The sequence below is a fragment of the Parasteatoda tepidariorum genome, chromosome 2, assembly GCF_043381705.1.
Source record: "Parasteatoda tepidariorum isolate YZ-2023 chromosome 2, CAS_Ptep_4.0, whole genome shotgun sequence".
NCBI lineage: Eukaryota > Metazoa > Arthropoda > Arachnida > Araneae > Theridiidae > Parasteatoda > Parasteatoda tepidariorum.
In genome coordinates this window covers 28934253-28952647 of record NC_092205.1, presented here as the reverse complement: position 1 = coordinate 28952647, position 18395 = coordinate 28934253, and the positions used below count along the sequence as shown (strand labels likewise).

Here is an 18395-nt window from a genome sequence, read left to right as displayed (position 1 = left end):
GTCAGCCATGTGAAAAAAAAAGATTCCTAAATATCGTTGCAACGAAATGGTGCCAAGAGTAAACTGATTTTAAACATAAAAATTAATAAGTATTTACATTCTGAGAGAAAAGCCTTTTCCCACTCTCTACAATTTCACAGGATACTTCAAAATATTCAGAAATTACGAAAGGTCATTATCACTAATTGTGGTAATTCAAAATTTCGATAAACTGCAATGTGTGGTAGATATTCAGTATTTTCTGCATAACGAAAGTATAAATTTTTTTTAATTACGGATAAGCTCTATAACTTTTATTTAACACTGAGATCTTATTTCATGCTGTGTCGAATATAAGCCTCCTTACTCGCAATGATGCTTATTACATGATAAAAGTAAAAACTTTTTCGTCTATGCTGTTAAAAAAAAAGAAACCAATTGCTTCTGTAAGTTCAGGTATTTTTCAGCTTTCGGGAAAACTCCTTCAAGCATCAGTCTCGCTTCGTGCGGGTACTATGGTTACGAGGAAAAGTAACTTTGAATTGGAAGGAATGTGGAGTGGATAATTTTGTCTTTATCTTGGGATACGTCAATCTGAGTAAAACAATCGACACCTTCTTTCCTCCATTGCACCCCCATTAGAGGTGAGCTCACGCATTTTACCATAGCAGCAGACAACACCAAATCTTAAGTCTGTAAGAGTTCTCCTCAAAGCCGCACAGTAAATATTCTTGTAACAGCTAGTTGCCAGCCAAGAGCGTCATGGAGGTTAAGATTCCATGGTTTCGAAACCAAACTCATGGTATTGATTATGGAATCAGCATTTTGCAGTGATCTCCTATATGTTCCAAGCATTCTGGTAGCCATCGACTTAAAAGTTGGGTGGATTTTAAGCCACTATCTGGGTCAGAAGCATGTTTTTTTTTTAAAAAAATGGCAGCTCAGTGTTTTAACAGCTGTGCTATCGTGGTTCTTACTCAAACTGAACAATGTACGAGTGTTGCATAGTATAACTAATGCAATTTCTGAAAAGATTTGGCTAAATTTTTTTAATGTTCCTAAACAAGTCGAAATTACAAAGATTCCCTGTCATAGTAATACAATGCACAGATTCACTGTATAGATTATTATGTATATCACTGTATAAATGTATATATTGTAAATCATGAAAGGTAATATGCAAGAACAAATTACCTCTGTCAGTGGCTAAGACGGGTATTTCGTAGGAACTTTTGCTTTCGTGGTCCAAGGGTTTGGCTATGCATAAATCTCCGCTGATAGGTTGAAGTATGAAATCTTGAGAGAGGCTGCCCAATGTGTAATTCACGTTCGCATTCACACCACAGTCAGCATCTGTTGCAGATATCTGAAAAGAAAAAGACAAATTGCATTATTTAGAAGAGTAGTTTCCAACCTGTTTTTGATCCAACGTGCAAAAAATATGCATAATTTTTCATTTTATTTTTAAGTTACGCAAACTTGAGACGACGAGGAGGGGAGGGGAGTTTCTAAAATTTTGCATTGGGGTATCAAGCACTTTAGTTACGCCACTGAATACACAGTAAGAAATTTTAAACTGTGTTGACGCATTATCGTTTAAATTTGCTGCAAGTTTAGTATGGCGCAAAATTGAAACTTATTATCTAACACATGGAACTTCTGGAACTTAATGACACGATACTGGGGTTCAATTTGATAGAAAATATGGGTCAAATGAAAGCTTTATTAAGGCTGCAGCGCTATGGAACAGTTAAAAAGCACCAAGAATGTGTTTCAGTGTTGAATTTTAATTTATTTATTTATTATTTTTTAGGCTATTTAACAAATGTTGCCCGTTGCTTTGATTCAAATTTAAGATGCTTTATTTTGTACTCTAATATACTTTAACTGGGCATTTTTTTTTTTAAAGTTTGCAACTGATTTGCCCGTTAATAGGATCTAACACGTTCCAGCAATTTTGATGGTGCAGTAGAAATCTTAATGGGGGAGCACATCCGTTTAATTATAAAAGAATTATATTTTTTTAATGACTCACTGCGTTAAAGAAATGGAAAAATCTAATTGAACTAAGAAAATATGGATTTTGCACATTTTTTTTTCTAATTTTGCAATGTAAATAAATTTTGGATATCAGCGAGACGTTAATAGTGTTCGAAATGTTATTGATAATATTTAAAACTGTGTTTAATTAGCATAGATTTTTCAGAGATTAGTTTCAAGCAGTTCTTCAAAATCGAAAAAAAAAAGAAAAAAAGATATGATGAGTATGTATAAATTCCTTTCCTAATGTATTGCTTGAAAGAAGAAAGTAAATGGCAAAGTATGTTATTTAAAACATTGAAAAATAGAAAATGATGATATTCATACATGAAAAGAAAAATAGAAAGATAACGGTAAGATCCTTAGGGTTTCTCGACCATTTTATAAACAAGTAATTAATGTTTCTAAAATAAATATATTACCGAAGAACTACATATTGAAAGAAATTTTTTAATTTACACTATAGTTAAAAAAAAAAAAGTGTTTTTCTAAGAAAGATCATTACGGAGTAGTAGAATTTTATTAAATAAATAATTGAGACACTTATACATAATTTCGTCCGAAAAAGATAAAAAAAAAATATTTTTCTAGGCACATTTTTGCTAAATTTTTTATTTCACCATGTTTCTTAGGAAGGCCGTTTTTTGAAGGCTCTGTTATCATGCGAAATAACGCTCATTTGCGAATAATGTGCTATTTTTATAACTGATTTTAGTTTGCAATAGTTATTCATGACTGTTAGGTTAAGTTTAGCCTATCTTTAGCCAGAGCTTTCTATGCTTATTCTGAAAAAGGACGTTCATACGAAGAAAAGTCATAGCTTTGTAAAAAGGAAAAGCATTTGTGTACTAATTTTTTTATAATTATTTTCAAAGTTGCTTCAACGTTTCATTATCTGGGCTCATAAAATATATTAATATTGGAGAATTATTCATTGATTTTGAAAATTTTCATCGATGGGCCATTTTTCAAAAAAGTTTTCCATTTTTTAAAATATTTAAGTTACTAGCCCGTTCTAAAGTACAGATAATTCATTACAGCAAGATGGTATGTACAAAATACTGTTCAGTTGATATTGTTTCTGTATGGGTGGAATCTTGAAATCAAAATGTCGATCAATTTAAGACTAGTTAGAGTCCACTGAAACTTCTACTGGAACTCTGTACCGATGAAAGTTTTAATCGTTTTCTGACTGCTACACTCAGAATCTATTGTCCACCAAATTTTAATCACTGTTCCACCACCTAGAGTAATTCAATTTTAATTAGGGCTCAGTGCTAGTTGAAAATACAAGTTCTAACCGATTCCTGATCATAACAATTTATTACGAAAAAGAAATTTATTAACTATCGAAATTTTAGCCACTTGACTACACAATACTAAAATATAAACTGGAGGCTTTGTGCTTGATGCCAATGCAACTGTTTCCAGAAAGCTGCAAATTTAGCATCCTTGTATCGCGAATTGAAATTTTGGCCACTTTCTGACTGATAAGAAAAGGAAAAAAGAAAAGAAACTAAAAAGAAGCCCAAATATTAATCATTAAGAACAAAATATTTTAAAAAATGCATGGCCGTCAGCGTGGAAGAAGCACTTATTGACAAATTCTGCATTATCTGGATAAGTAAATTTAAAAAATACTTGGCGCAAGACGATTGTTAGCGGTTTGAAAACATTATAGGAAAGGCATGGAGAGAAACAATTATATCTGGCCAACTGGCCACAAATAGAGTGAGATGGAAAGCTGTGATAGAAGCCCTGTGCTCCGATTCGGAGTGATGAGGAATATGTATATGTGTATAAGTTCATTTATACCCAGAATAAACCAACACCTCCTAGAAAAGAGTAGGCCTCTGCACGGGTTACCATAAATATCCTTTAGTAGTCCAAACGTAATGACATATGTCGTATTTTCAACCACTGCGCAGCTTAGTACCCCGAACGTAATGACATCTTTCTTACTTTTCATCAACTGCGCAGTTAACTTCGTCACATCGGACTACTAAATTGATCCGTGCTGAGGCCTTCATACTTCTAGGAGGTGTTGAATAAACCCGAAGTTTCAAATGCTGATTTCTTTCTTCGAAGTATTGTATTATTATGCAAAAGTACTATTTTAGGATTACTTAGAATCACGCTGTAGAGAAGTAATCCTAATATCATTTGTTTGCGTTTTGATATTTTGAAAACATTTTATTTCAACATTTGAAATTTTAACGGTTCATTTATGGCTTATCTGTACTCACTTTTTCTGTATTTTAAATTTTAAATCATGAAAAAGAAATAGTCCTCTAAGCACCATCTGACCTTTTCAAAGCGATGCTCACCAACTTTATTCGTTTTAGATCTGATAAAAATAAAATTATTTTTTACAGTTTTTCATTCTAGTCGAAAAACGAGAATTCTATAGTTCAAGTATCGATTCGATTGTTAAACCATAACGGTAAAAACCTACCAACAAAATGAATATAATAAATGGTACAAGCATTGGTGTCAGATGATACACACATGCATCGTAAAACGTGGTGTCCTCATAAATTGCACAGGCTAAAAACGTGTTAAAGAAACTAATAATCGATGTTGATTTTGGTTGCTGATTTCAGAAAACTAAGTGAAAAAATTCTATCATTAGCCATTTTTTCATACATTTTGATTTTCGTAGCTACCGATCTTTTGTGTTGCAATCTAAAGAAAGGTATATCATGAGTCATCACAATTATTGCAGCTAACAACTTAAAATATTATCTGAGGCTAATAAATAAAAACAAATTTTTTAATAATAATGTGCATTTAAAAAAAAAATAGATTTCAGTTCTAATGGCTCTTATTCGAAGGAAGAAACTAGAATATTTTCATCTAAATACATGAAATATTGTTTCTAACGTATCTGAATCAATCAATAAGTCTTTCTAATTGAATTCACTAGTAAATAAGCTAATTATTTTTGAAGATTTTAAAATTAACTATTGAATTAAGCTTTCATCTAATCCAATTTAACCTACATTTCATTCTATGTGATTAAGTAAATAAGCTTAACTACTCCCAATAATTTACAATTATACTAAAGAATCGAATATTCTTTTTTTTTTTGTTTTTTCAATCAATCTACTATTCAGATAAGACTTGAATTGAATAAATAAATTCGTTCCATTTTATTACTAGTTATATATTTTGTGCAATTAATTTTATCTCTTGTTATATACTTTATGTAAACAAACAAATAAGTTAATGATTTTTAACGCCTTGCATGTTGGCTATTGTATTGAATCTTTTATGACTGCTTTGTTGTTCTCTATACTGAAACAACAAACGATTGTAAAACAATTGCTATTCCTATAGCTATCATGTACTTATCTAACATTATGAAGCTTTTTGAACTCATATTGCTATACTTCATCATGCATTTAGTCTACTTTATCAAGCTCCTTAAATCCAGTACCTCCATTTTCAGGATTTATGGGTAGTCCGAAAGACCCATTGTACCTAAGCTCAGTTCTACTGATCAAATTAAAATTGATTCCAACTGGACTGATTCACCAATTCCTAGTTGTTTATCGTTTACAATCGTATTTGAAGCACAGAAAAAGCTATTATCATCTTCTTATTTTAAGCGTTTTTTTCAAACGCTCTGTAGTCGCATGAAATGATGTTTTTTTTTTTCTTTCTTTTTTCCCCCAAATAGGATTGCATTTTCCTGATTGCTCTGTCTAAGCTTGCAACAGTTACTCACGTCTGTTTAGTCAAATTTAGTCTAACTTTAGCTAGCATCATCTACATTTATTCTGAAACTGGCGCAAAAAGGCAACACAGAGAAAAGCCACAGTTTTGAGAAAATGAAAAGCGTTTGTGGTCTAATTTTTTAATATTTAAAAACTTACACCAATGCTGCATTATTTGAACTTATAAAAAATTGCTGTGAATGATTAAACTGTCTGTGGTGGTCATATCCGGGCGTGACTGGGGGGCCTTGTGCTCGAGGTCCGCGAATCGCCTTCCGGTGCAGTGGTTGGGTTGCTTCGCAAAAATTGACTTTACGAAATGATTTGGCGTATGAGCCCCATGGGCCTGTATTGCCGTAAACTACCTTACAGTAATATAGAAACAAATTTTTACTTAGACTAGATTCATCTCAAAGACTGCGAATTCAACTGTTGAACATAAAACCTAATTTAAGATTATTAGTGGTAAAACGATGGAACATTTCATTCCTCCTATTAAATATAAGGAAGTCTAAAAGTCAAAATAAAGTAGAGTAGTCTTTTAATAGTTATATCGTACACAATTGTCTTTATTTGTGTGATGTTGAAATCGGGTTCATGCCGTAGAAAGTCTTGATTACTTAGGGTTCCGTAGCCAAAGAAAAAAAAAATTGGGAACCGCTGCTCTATAGTAACTGTCGCCCATCTCTTGGATCTCGCGGACCAATAGTTGAATATATTGAATGTTGTGGATTCAATTCAAGGATTTTTTTTTTTTAAAGTGTAAAGTTACTCAAGGTGTTTCAAACATTTTAGCGAATAATATTCTGATTTTATATTTTAAGTTATTGATAGTTAGGTTTTGTTTCTATGCTAATTTATGAAATTGGCGAAAACTGTCAATAAGAAAAAAAAAAAAGAAAAAAAAAACGAGAAGTGGTGGTTCAGGGAATAGAGCATTTGCCTTCTAATGAGGTGAACCGTGTTCAAATCCCAGCGATGACTGGTTGATACGAATTCCGCACCAAGATCGCACCGACCACAGTGCAGACGTAAAATATCCTCAGTGGTAGACGGATCATGGGTTAAGAGTTTCCTTGCCATCAGGCTAACCGTAAGTAGTTTTCGTAGTTTTCCTCACCATGTAACGCAAATGCTGGGTAGTTCCAGCGAAAAGTCCTCCACGTAGTCAAATTTCTGCCACTTCCTGATCCAGAAGTTCCCTTGTCTTCTGGATTGGATTCAAAATTATTATGCTACAGAGTTGAACATTAGTACTCCTAAACCCAAAAATTGAGTCGGCTGTTCAACGAAATAAGAAGAAAAAAGCAAGCCACTGTGCAGTGAAGGAAAATGAATGGCGTTTATGGTTAAAATTGACATTTTTAATATTCGAAAAAGTACTCCAACGCGGCATTATCTGAATAATTTTTGTTAAAAATCCAGTCATTTATCGATTTTAATGTTTTTTACAGAAGTGAAAAAATCTCAGTGAATTCGGAAGTTTCAAAACATTTTTAAATATTTGACCAGTTGCTTAAGGCGCTTAGCATGGTCAAGCCTGTCATTCTGGTCCTCTTGTTGTACCAGTCATAAGCGAAATGTTAAGCTATTTTTTTCATTTTAAAGTCCAGACAATCCTTTAGAGCAAGATGGTATATTCAGTTTAAAATTATATCTTTATTTTGAGTTTAAAGCACTGAATAGAACTCTTTTTATTTTATTTTCCTGGAGTTACGAAGAACATCCTGAAACTTTGTTGGGAATAAAAAAATAACAAAGGGATTGAAATCAAATTTTTTAACTATAATCGGAGGGGGTAGAGAAAGGAAACAGGATGCAAGAAATAACGTTCTTATGGGTCACGCAATAATCACGAGTTCTGCTGTAATTCATATTTTCCCCTCTTTTGTCAGAAAAATAGAATGAATCGTTCCTAAATGGAAAAAAATAGCGTGTTTTGGAGAGCGAATCTAAAGCCTATAACTAATGCTAGTTCATATTAACAAATACGAGGCTTGCACCAAGTTCAAAACGTTCCATTTTATATCGGTGTTATAATAAATTATATAAATACCATCTTGTAAAGAATTATCCGCGCTTTAGAACTGATAAATAGCTTAAATATTTTTAAAAATCTGATTTTTAAAAAAATTGTACGTAGGACATGATTTTTTTACCTAGATAAAAATTGTGAATATTTGCAAATTTTCATGAGCATATATGATGTAGCGCTAGAGTTCCTTTTGAAATATTTCATAACCTGCGTTTAACAGTAGACCCAATTCTGAATCCACAGCTATCAATGTTCAATTCAGTAGCCTTCTCATTGTGAACCTAATCAAGAAGACAAGGGGACTCTTGGATCAAGAATTGGGGCAAACTAGCCTTCGTGGAGAACTTTTTGACAGAACTAACTCGTATTTGCATTACATGGAGAGGAAAACCACGAAACTCTTCCAGTGATAGCCTAATGGCAAGGGGATTCTAACCCATGATCCGTCCACCACTGAGGTTGGTGCGAGCCGAGTAGAATTCGTGTTAACCAGTGGTGGCTGGATTCGATCCTGGGTGACCTCACTTTGAGGTGGGACAATTTTAAAGATTAAAAACTTAGAACACAGACAATATTCATTTTGAGAAAACTGTGGTTTTTATTTCTTTTGAATATTATTAATGAGCTTAAAAAGCACCAGCTAAAGAGGAAAAAAAAACATAAACTAATATTCATGAATAAATCTTACAAACTCAAAACAACAATCATAAAAATAGATATTTCATAAAATGAAAGCCTCGAGGAAAATATCTGCATGACATAAGACGTTTATCTTTCACACACCCGTTGAACTGTTAGGAAACAAAATAAGCTATATTTTTGTTTTAATAAACGGGAGACAGATCGTTTTAAAGTAACTGGAAAAGAACAAAATCTACAAACATTTGGCCCGAAAGGATGAGATGTAATAAATATTTTTTCTGGATCTCGTTATCATTCTTATTATATTTTATTAAATCTTTAAATCTAATTAGATTTTTGCATGGCTTGATGAAATATTTAAGACTGGATCAAATCTAAATTCATGTTTGATTGGTGAAACTAAATTCATGCTTTATAAATGATTAATTCGACATATACTAACTTAAGCTTCATAATTATGGGCACTGAAACAGAAAGAAGAGGAAATACTTGTCATGTTTGAAAGGAAAATGCTCCGAATTATTCTAAAAGGCAAACAGATTTATTGGCATTCTTATAGAACAACCGATTCATAACTGTATCAGAGGTACAAAGAGTCAGGGGTTGTGTAATTCTTTAAAATACAAATATTAAAGTGGGCAGAGCAACTCGTCAGAATGGAGGAGAACAGAAATATCAAAAGTTTTTATGGTCAAACCAATTTGGTGCTAGAAGACACAAAAAATACAATATATTGATTGCACGTAACAATATATTAAAAATATTTAAAATTAAGAACAGATAAACAAGGGCATCAGATAGGTCAAAATGGAAATCTGATCTTGAGAAAGCCGTTATCAATGAACATGTAACAATGAATGTTGTGCATTGAACAACAAGAACAAGAACTTTCAATTTTCAAAATTTCAATAGTATGTATACATAAAAGGAAAATTCTATAAATTTTCAGGATAATCTACTTTGACACAGCTTATATTGAATAATGTAGCTCACCCTACTTTTGGAAAGCTTTTACCTACTTTGCTTCTATTCCTTTTTTTTTTTTTTTAAGTTTTATTTGTTTAACCTTTTCTTTGGTTTCTATGCACTTCATGAGTAATCCATGTAAAAATAAAGGACTTAAAACTTTTGTGTCTCGAAATACTAAAGCTTAGAATTGTGAATTATATGTTGCATACATATTTAGAGCTTTATTTTTAAAAGTATCATGATTCATGTAAAGAAATACTAAAATAAAATAAGATCCGATGAGCGAACGCAGCGACATCGAAGTGCTAAACGATTAAAAAGAACCGTGAATCACATGGCGAAAGAAACAATTAGGATTTCCTTAGTTTAAAATTCTATCTAGATGATATTCAATAATAAATTCTTGATTAAAATGCCACACATACTAGGTAATTTCAAAAGAGAAACGGATTTTTTTTTTTTTTTAATATATTTTAATAAAACGAACATATCTGAATAATGCTAAACTAAGAAATCAAGCTCATTTTTACAGCATTAATATGCGTAGATAACCAATGAAAAATAGTAGATTTTAAAATAAGTAAATAAATTAGAAAATAAAACCTTACAAAATTAATGTAAAATCTTATGTTTTTGCTTAACAAAGAGAACGGGGGGGGGAAACGGAGTTTTTTAAAGTAATCGACTTAGAAAAGTCTTTTTTTGGCCTGTTAAAATAAGAAATGAAACACTATTGGAAGGAACAATACACTATGGACTACAATTGAAAAAGAAATCAACAAGAGAAAGTGAATTATACAGAAGATGTTCTAAAAATGTCTAGCGAAAAATTAACACACTTTGGTCTTTTTACCTGGGTCCCTGAAGGCAGGAGAAAAAGAGGAGGACAAAAAATTACTTGGAAGAGACAAATGAAAGCGGATTTTAGGAGAGCAAAACATAAATGATTAGAGGAAGCCAGATTGCAAAGTGAAGACAGGTAATCTAGGGGAAGTAGGCTTCTGCGCCAAACGGCGTGAAGAGCCTTAGTAAGTAAGTATTCAGGTATTTGCAATTTGAAAACATACTTGACATTTCATGGATATCCATTTCTGTCTTATTCATCAGAGGAAAAAGTCAAGAGGAATATTAAAGAATGCACCATCATAGCTTTGATTTTTTTTAAGAATTCAATAATGACAACGATGCCATTTTAATAACACGTGAGTTAAACTAGATAGGAAAACTGTTCGAATGACGTGCGAGCACTTTAAAGTCTAATTTAAAATAATTAAAGGAACATTTTTGTTTTAAACTTGAGCTACCAGTATAGCGTGTTCGAACCGGATGCTGGTTTAAAAAGAAAGAACAATTGGGGATTTCAAGTGTCCAGTGATATTGTTCGCAGGTACACATTGTGTAGATCTAAATTGATAATGATAATACTTATTTTCGGTGGTAGCAAGTGCAGAAATGTGGGTACCGCCCACTAAAAAAGCAGAAAAATATTTATAGCGGAGAGAGAGCAGCGAGTGGTGGGAATGTCACGGAGTCACGAAATTCGTTTGGCTAAATGTGTTTCTGATGATCAGACAAAGTTTGGTTTCAGAGGGAACCAGTAATTAGTTTCAATAGCCTTTTTGCAACAGAAGCGCGTATGGTTAGACATAAAAAGAGGAATGTCGTTACACTCTTGCCGCATACGTGACGTTCAACATCTACGGTAGACAGAATTAATGATGGCTTGTTAATGATTGGCGGTAAGAGTCCATTCCCGAATGGATTGTGAATGTGATAGCTCTGGAGCACTCTCTGCCTCCATTAAGACAAGATAAAAATTGAAAAGAAAAACTTTCACGCGCTTTTTTTTTAAACTAAAAATTACCACCAATATCTAAATCTATCTGAAACCATTATTGGAGGACATTTTGGACATTCCTTCGTGCTCAAGGAAAACAAACGAAAGAAGGTAAAAAAAGATTCACGTGAATCTCGTAGAAATTGAATCTCAGAGCATTTTTGCAGAATGGAATTGTACTAATTTACTGAGGAGCCAACGAAGATGTCTTCCGCCAACGAGTGTAAAAAACGCTACAGTCTTAGTGTTTTAAATTAGGAAAGCAAAGCTATTTTAAACTTTATATACCGCCAAAGCGAAGCATCTGTGCTTCAGAACAAGCAAGTTAAATATTTTTTTTAAAAACTGCTTGTTGGTCGAAAATTTTTTCCCCAGAGAAAAATCATTCAAATTTACGAATAATGGTCAACTTGTCGAAATTTTTTTAGACGAGACAATGCAGCGTTGGTGTCACTTTTAAATTACAGCCGATTTTCGTTATAGTGAACTATTTACGGACCAAGCAATAAGTCCACTATAAGCTGCAGTTCACTACATCCATATTTTTTGAAAAGTTATTTTTTAGCATAGGACGATATAATTGTTAGAATGTGATGACGACAGCACATAATTCGTTTATAAATCTTTGAAAAATTAAATAGATAATAAATCAATTATTAAAAAGAAAATTAATTTTTACATACTCTGGAAGAGAGTAGTACTTTTCGATAGGGGCTTGGGGACGACAATTCGGTTTTATGTATAGAGTTTATTAAATTTCATATCGACAGTTAGTAAAGAATTCAGCATTTTCTAGTCCTCATTTTTTCCAGGGGTAAAGAAAGTCAGAACTCTTAATGCTGATTTTCCCTCCGAGATAAAAGTTGCCTACATGGGGGGAGGGGATAAATTGGGGTATGCTGCTTAAAAACTAGTTCGACCTACTTTAAAAGTGAAAAGAAGAAATGAAATATTTTCATTTGTAATCACCAAACCTGCAAATTTAAACTTGGAGAAATATGAGGGGAAAAAATATTGAGTAAATAGAATCCAAATGTGCTTACGGAACATTGCTAGATACTAAAAAGCGATGTTCTTCGAGCAAAAATCGATGAAAATGACATTCTGATTTAGATTCACCCACGAATATTTTATATATAGTTTACCTTAAAATGTGTTGCGAGAATTTTTCATAAAAGTTTTAAAGAAAGTAGAGAAAAATTCGATGATTTTCGTATAACAGTAATAAATCCAAATAAACCACCAACTTTTCAATTACTTTCTATATATTTGGACAGAAAGAGTATGATGTCTTGGATTCCTTTCTTACCAGTTTCGGTTTTCTAAAATATCTAACAATTTAAAAAAGATGAAGTAATATTAGTTTTTATGTTGTATTTTGAAAGGTGGAATGAGTTTGCCCTTTTTTAAAACACTGAAATAATCGCCGTAGAAGCTTGATTGATACTAAACGCAGGTAGGTGTGACAGCTTGATCGCTTGAAAATCAATCATTTCAAAACTTTTATTTTATGGCGTACCTAGAATTACGCAGGCAAAGACTTTGTACGGCAAAATTATTTTTTTTAGTGTAGTCAGTATTAAATTTAAGTAATAAATACCTAGTTATGACTAAAGGCGGGCAGGCCCATTCAAATGAATTTTTTAGGAAAATTAAAAATTCGTAGAATTTTTTTAAAAATTTAGCATACATTTTGGTGAATTGGAGAGAAATATTGAAAAAAAATATTTTATTTGATTTATCTCATTTTTTTTTCTCCATTCAAACCCTTTGTTGCTCTTTTTGCTTAGTTTGTTAGTTTATTCATTTATTATTATTTTTCTGTGTTTAACAAAGAAAAAATCTCTTACAAAAGGAGAAAGAGTGACTGAACTAATAATCGTTTGTTTAAAAAAAATACTCGATCATGAATATTAGTCTATGTATACACATATCTCGTAAGCATTGATTAAGCAGCTGCTGGAAAAAGCAGCTCTGAAGTAACTATCGGTCTATATGGCTATTTTTTCAACAAGGTAAGAGATCGTTGATTATTAATAAAGACTTCGGTAAGGCCCATCACATTTCCTGTAATGTACTTGACTTTAAGTTGACTTAAGTAAATTTCGAAACGAGATAGTTCAATTTGTTTCGTTTTAAATTTAGTATTTAAGACATGAAGGAGTAACAATTCTTATAAGAGCTTACTCTTAAAATAACTAACTAACGATATTTTAGTTAAGGTAAGGGAAATATTTTCAATTTCAAAAATCCTAAATTTAAATTGTTCTATTGAAATTCCTGGTGGAATAATTACAAAATCGATGACAATTCTAATTTTTATCATGTTAAAAAACACGAGTAAAAGCATTTGGTGTAGTTATAAGGGTACAACTCACTGTGAACTCAAACTCGTTTAGTTGATTGGAAAATATGTCATATAACATAATTATAGCTATATTAATATAATTTTAAAAAAAGAATAAGTATCAACAGAGTTAGATACATGATTAGCTTTTGATATTAGATTATATATATAAAAAAATGTTTGTATTATAGCTACATTAATGTCTAGGTATAAAACATATTTTTATTTTATTTTTTTATTACTTGTTTATAATTTCTCTTTTTTTCTAGCCATTTTTAACAATATGCTAACACAACTTTATTTGGGGGTAAAACAAAAGTTAATAAAAGTTACATTTGTGAACTTATAAAAGTAGTTGTTAGGAATTAGAAATTGAATAAAAAGAAGTTCAAGTTAAATCATTGCTATGGTTGTTTGCGTTTCTCAATCAAAATATGTTATAATTTTGAAAAAATTACTTTTAAGCCTTCATGTTCATATATTTAATCTTTTCACTTGTCGTCATTAAGTGTGTCATGAAATTTCTATGTAATAACTTAGCATTGTAAAATCAGAAAAATTTATTAACTTAAGGTAAAATATTTTAGTTTTTCTTTTATAATCTAAGAATATTTTTTGTAGACAAATGAAAAAAAAAAATTCTACAATAAATTTCAAAAATAAATTAGTTAACATGCTCAGAATGTATAATAAAATCATAGTAATTAAAAGTTTTCGAAAAGTTCTTCATATGGAAATTTAGAATCTACTTGTTATTTCTTCCATTCTTTTATTAATTATAATTTATTTATTTTTTATTTTATTTGCCTTAAATATTTATTTATTAACTTTTTTCTTTTGTTCATGCAATACATTTTATTTCTCATATAGTGAATTAAGGGGCTAATCACTCAATAGGAATAATAACATTGGGCACAATGAAATAAAATTTAGTGTTTTCTTATGAACAAACATGAGCTTTTTTTTCTTATTGAAAGTGTGAAGATGTTTATTATTATAATGGCCCACTCTTATAAGAATGTCTGGGCGTGCTCATGGCTATGACTATCAAAATGGTTAAATTGAAGCATTGTTTTCATTCGCCCACAATTTCAATGAGAGTTTGTGGTGTGAAGTTATTCAGCAGCAATAAAAGCAGATGTTTTAATAGAAGGGGGGGGAGGAAGGACGGCAGATGTTTTGAAACAGATGTTAACGATCCGTTCACTTGCTCACGAGTTTTTCGTCTTACTACAATAATTCACATTGTTTCTTCCTCCCTTCCCCTTAAGGGGAGCATCCCTATCCAAGTCCATAGAGGGGAGAGGAAGTGTAAAATGTACAGACTCTTTATTATTATTTTTCAATATTTTCACTTGCACCTCAAATAGTGTAACTGACAGCCAATATTTTAGTAAAGTTTGAAAAGAAAATTTACACTATTTTTTGTTACATATCACGTTGGCTTCAAAAAAGACTCCAAATAACGTTGTATTTTTTGTTTACCCTCGATGAAAAAATATATATTTTTAATTTGTTAGTTAAATGAAGTAATGTAACACTGAAATGCGATTAAAAAGATACTGGAAAAGTCAGGTAACGCAATATGTATACATAAGAGTCATTCAGTAGTTTACGATTTTTTTAAAAATTTGATCTCTCAGTAAATATTTGACCAATTTCATTCAAATTTTGCATTTTGCAATGTAAAATTACATTCCTTATGTAAAAAATAGTATACCTCACAATTCAAAATTTATTCCACTGTCGTTCAATAAAATAATAACTATGTAATAAAAGTTATCTTTTGCATTGAATTATTTTTAGATGAGCGAATTTTATAATTGTAGTCAAAAAAATCAATTCGCTTATGCTATAGCGAAATACGAAAAAAGTAAAATTAACAATATGGGGTCCTTCTTTCCTGATCAAACTATTGGGACCATATTTATTGTATTGCGGCTACTCCCTATATTTTAGGGATTAGAAATTTGAATCTGTCTAAAAAAAAGTATGTTTATTCAGAGAAAGTACGCTTTTGTGTCGGATTTCGTAACTTAAAATATCGTCTGCACTAATTAGCATATTTGAGACCACCTTCTCGAATTATTAAGATTGAGTCTCAGAACGTGGAGAACCGATCACTAGATCAAAAGTTATTCTGAATGGTTGTGTGGTTATTTTATTTTTTGGCACACTGTACCTTATTATATTAAATAATTGAGTTTGAGTCAATGTAGTAAAAAAAAAATGCTTTTGTTTCTTTGATCAAATGACGCTAGTGGTCGGAACTCTAAAAAACACGGCCAAAACCCCCAAAATTAAGTTGCTTGGTGGTACTCACCATTTTAGTTAATAAAAATATGAAAAAGAATATAAAATAATTCCTCATAACAGAATTCTAGTTATTCTTTTTGTTTTATCCATATTTTCGCATTTGGATGATAACTTTTGTTATGCATTTCTTTTAGGTGTTACTCCTGAAATAATTAACTTTCATTATTGTTATTAATTTTTCGTGTTTTTAGAAGCTTGTGAATCATTTTTCTACATTGTCTATTTTAATAATTGATAGACAATAGTAGCTTTAAAAAAAGCCTTTATGCAAAATTGAATATTATATATAATTTAACAACTTAATTATGGATTATAAGCTTCGTCGTAATACGAATGCTTTATTCTGCAAATAATATGCTATTTTTTTTAACTGGTGTGTATTTGCAACTGTTACTCATGACTGTTATGTCAAGTTTAGCCTATCTGAAACCAGCACAGTCTTAGCTTATTTTGAAAATGGCGCAAAACGTCAATATAGAGAAAAGTCACAGTTTTGTAAAAATTCAAAGCGTTTGAGGTCTAATTTTTTAATATTTAGAAACTTACTTCAAAGCTGCATTATCTGGTCTCTTAAAAATGTGCAAATACTGAGAATAAAATAGTGATTTTGATAATTTTCCTCTAGGTGGAAAAATGTCACCAAATTGGGGAAATTATTTGTCTGTTCTGAGACCCAGATAATTCTTCCCGGCTAGATTATATACATATATAGTTTAAAATCATTGAATTGCTTCAAGTGTAAGGCACTTAAGCATTTAAACTATGGTGTTTTATTCATATAATATATATATATATATATATATAAAAGTTCAAAATGAAGATAAAACAAAGGGAAATTACAGACTAATGAAAAAAAGGGGAAAAAGAAAATTAATATAAAAAATAAACATAACAAAAACTGGAAAAAATAAATAAAAAAATTAGAAAAATCCGAAAAAAAGGATAGAATTCTTTTAAAAAATCCGGAAAATAAAGGATACAATCTTTTCATCAGCCCACACGATTATATCCGCAAAAAAGAGTGCCTTTAAAGCTAACAATAACTATGCAATCTTCTGTAAAAAATTCTACATTGAACTTTTAAATACGGAATTAAAAAATAGTAGAAATTTTAAACTTAGTAATTTAAATAATATTGTCATCAAAAGAATTTTAGCTTTATATAAGACATAAAAAATTAAAATTAGCAATATACAACTTCCTTACTTAATTATCAGTCCTAAATTTCATGAAACTCCTGTAAAATTTAGAACTATCACATGTGGATCCAAAACTTATCTAACTAAACCTGGCACTATTTTCTCCAACTACTTAAATAAAATTATTAATAATATTTCTAAAGAAGGTTTCTCTTGGATTATTACTAATAATCAACGGATTTTAGAATTCATTAAACATAATAAAATGGATACCCAACTAAAGTAATAAAATTCTATATAAAATCATTGAATTAATTGTATATTATTGTAGATATTTTTACTAAAAATTTTCTTTGTTAATTTATATAGTTTTCTCATGTACAAATCCATTTCGGGTAAATCCGTAGCCAAAATTATTTACTAAAAATTTCTTTGTTAATAATTTCTTTGTTAATTTGTATAATTTTTCCATGTACAAATCCATTTTGGGCAAATCCGTAGCTAAAATTATGTGCAAAACAGGCAATTCATGTTTCTCTTTTCTGCTTAATATTTTTTTCTTAAATAAATATTTATTTTCTAAAATTATTTATAGTCAACTTCTTTAAATTATCCAATATAATATTACCTTGCGCACATCCATTTTCGGGCCCATCCTTAGCAAACTAACAAATCAAACGCACTTCAGTAATACAGTAAGAACGCACTTTAAAACAAAACTCCTCTAGTTACGCTTTTATCTCAATTTGCGCTTTTGTTTTCATATTTTGCAATCTGGCAATCTTGTAACGAAAATATTTTAAATCATCCTGGAAAAATTTCCCGCTCATGTAAGTTCATTTGATTTCGCTACTCACTTTATAGATTATTTTTACGTTTTATTCTGTTTTTTCTTTCGATTTTATTTTCTGTTTTTACGTGTTATTTTTACTTATTGTGTTCTATTTTATTTGTTGTAATTTTTGTGAAAATGTGTTAGCTCTCCTCACACTATTGTATTGATATATTTTGCTTTGGCTATATTGATACAATATTAGAAAGCACTCTTTTTTGCGGATATAATCGTGTGGGCTGATGAAAAGATTATATCCTTTATTTTCCGGATTTTTTGAAAGAATTATCCTTTTTCCTCCTTTTCGAATTTTTTTTCTTTTTTTTCTGCCAGTTCTTGTTATTTTTATATTTTTATTATTAATTTTCTTTTTCCCCCTTCTTCATTAGTCTGTAAATTTCCTTTGTTTTATCTTCATTTTGAACTTATTTTATGAGTTCTATTTACTTGCAGCTTATATATATATATATATATATATAGATATTTTTATTGATGCTCTATTTTATTTTTTTATGTTCTTATTTTTTTCCCCTGAAAATA

The 18395-nt window shown here is 30.6% G+C and overlaps 1 protein-coding gene across 1 annotated transcript in view; it reads right to left on the bottom strand.

The window, feature by feature from the left end:
* The window catches only part of LOC107449611 (dachsous cadherin-related 1), a 132778-nt gene that overhangs the window by 27848 nt on the left and 86535 nt on the right, over nt 1–18395 (bottom strand). Inside the window, exon 3 of the mRNA XM_043044027.2 lies at nt 1174–1345. Within this exon, the coding sequence (XP_042899961.1) occupies nt 1174–1345 (172 nt within the window). The remainder of the gene's footprint in view (nt 1–1173; nt 1346–18395) is intronic.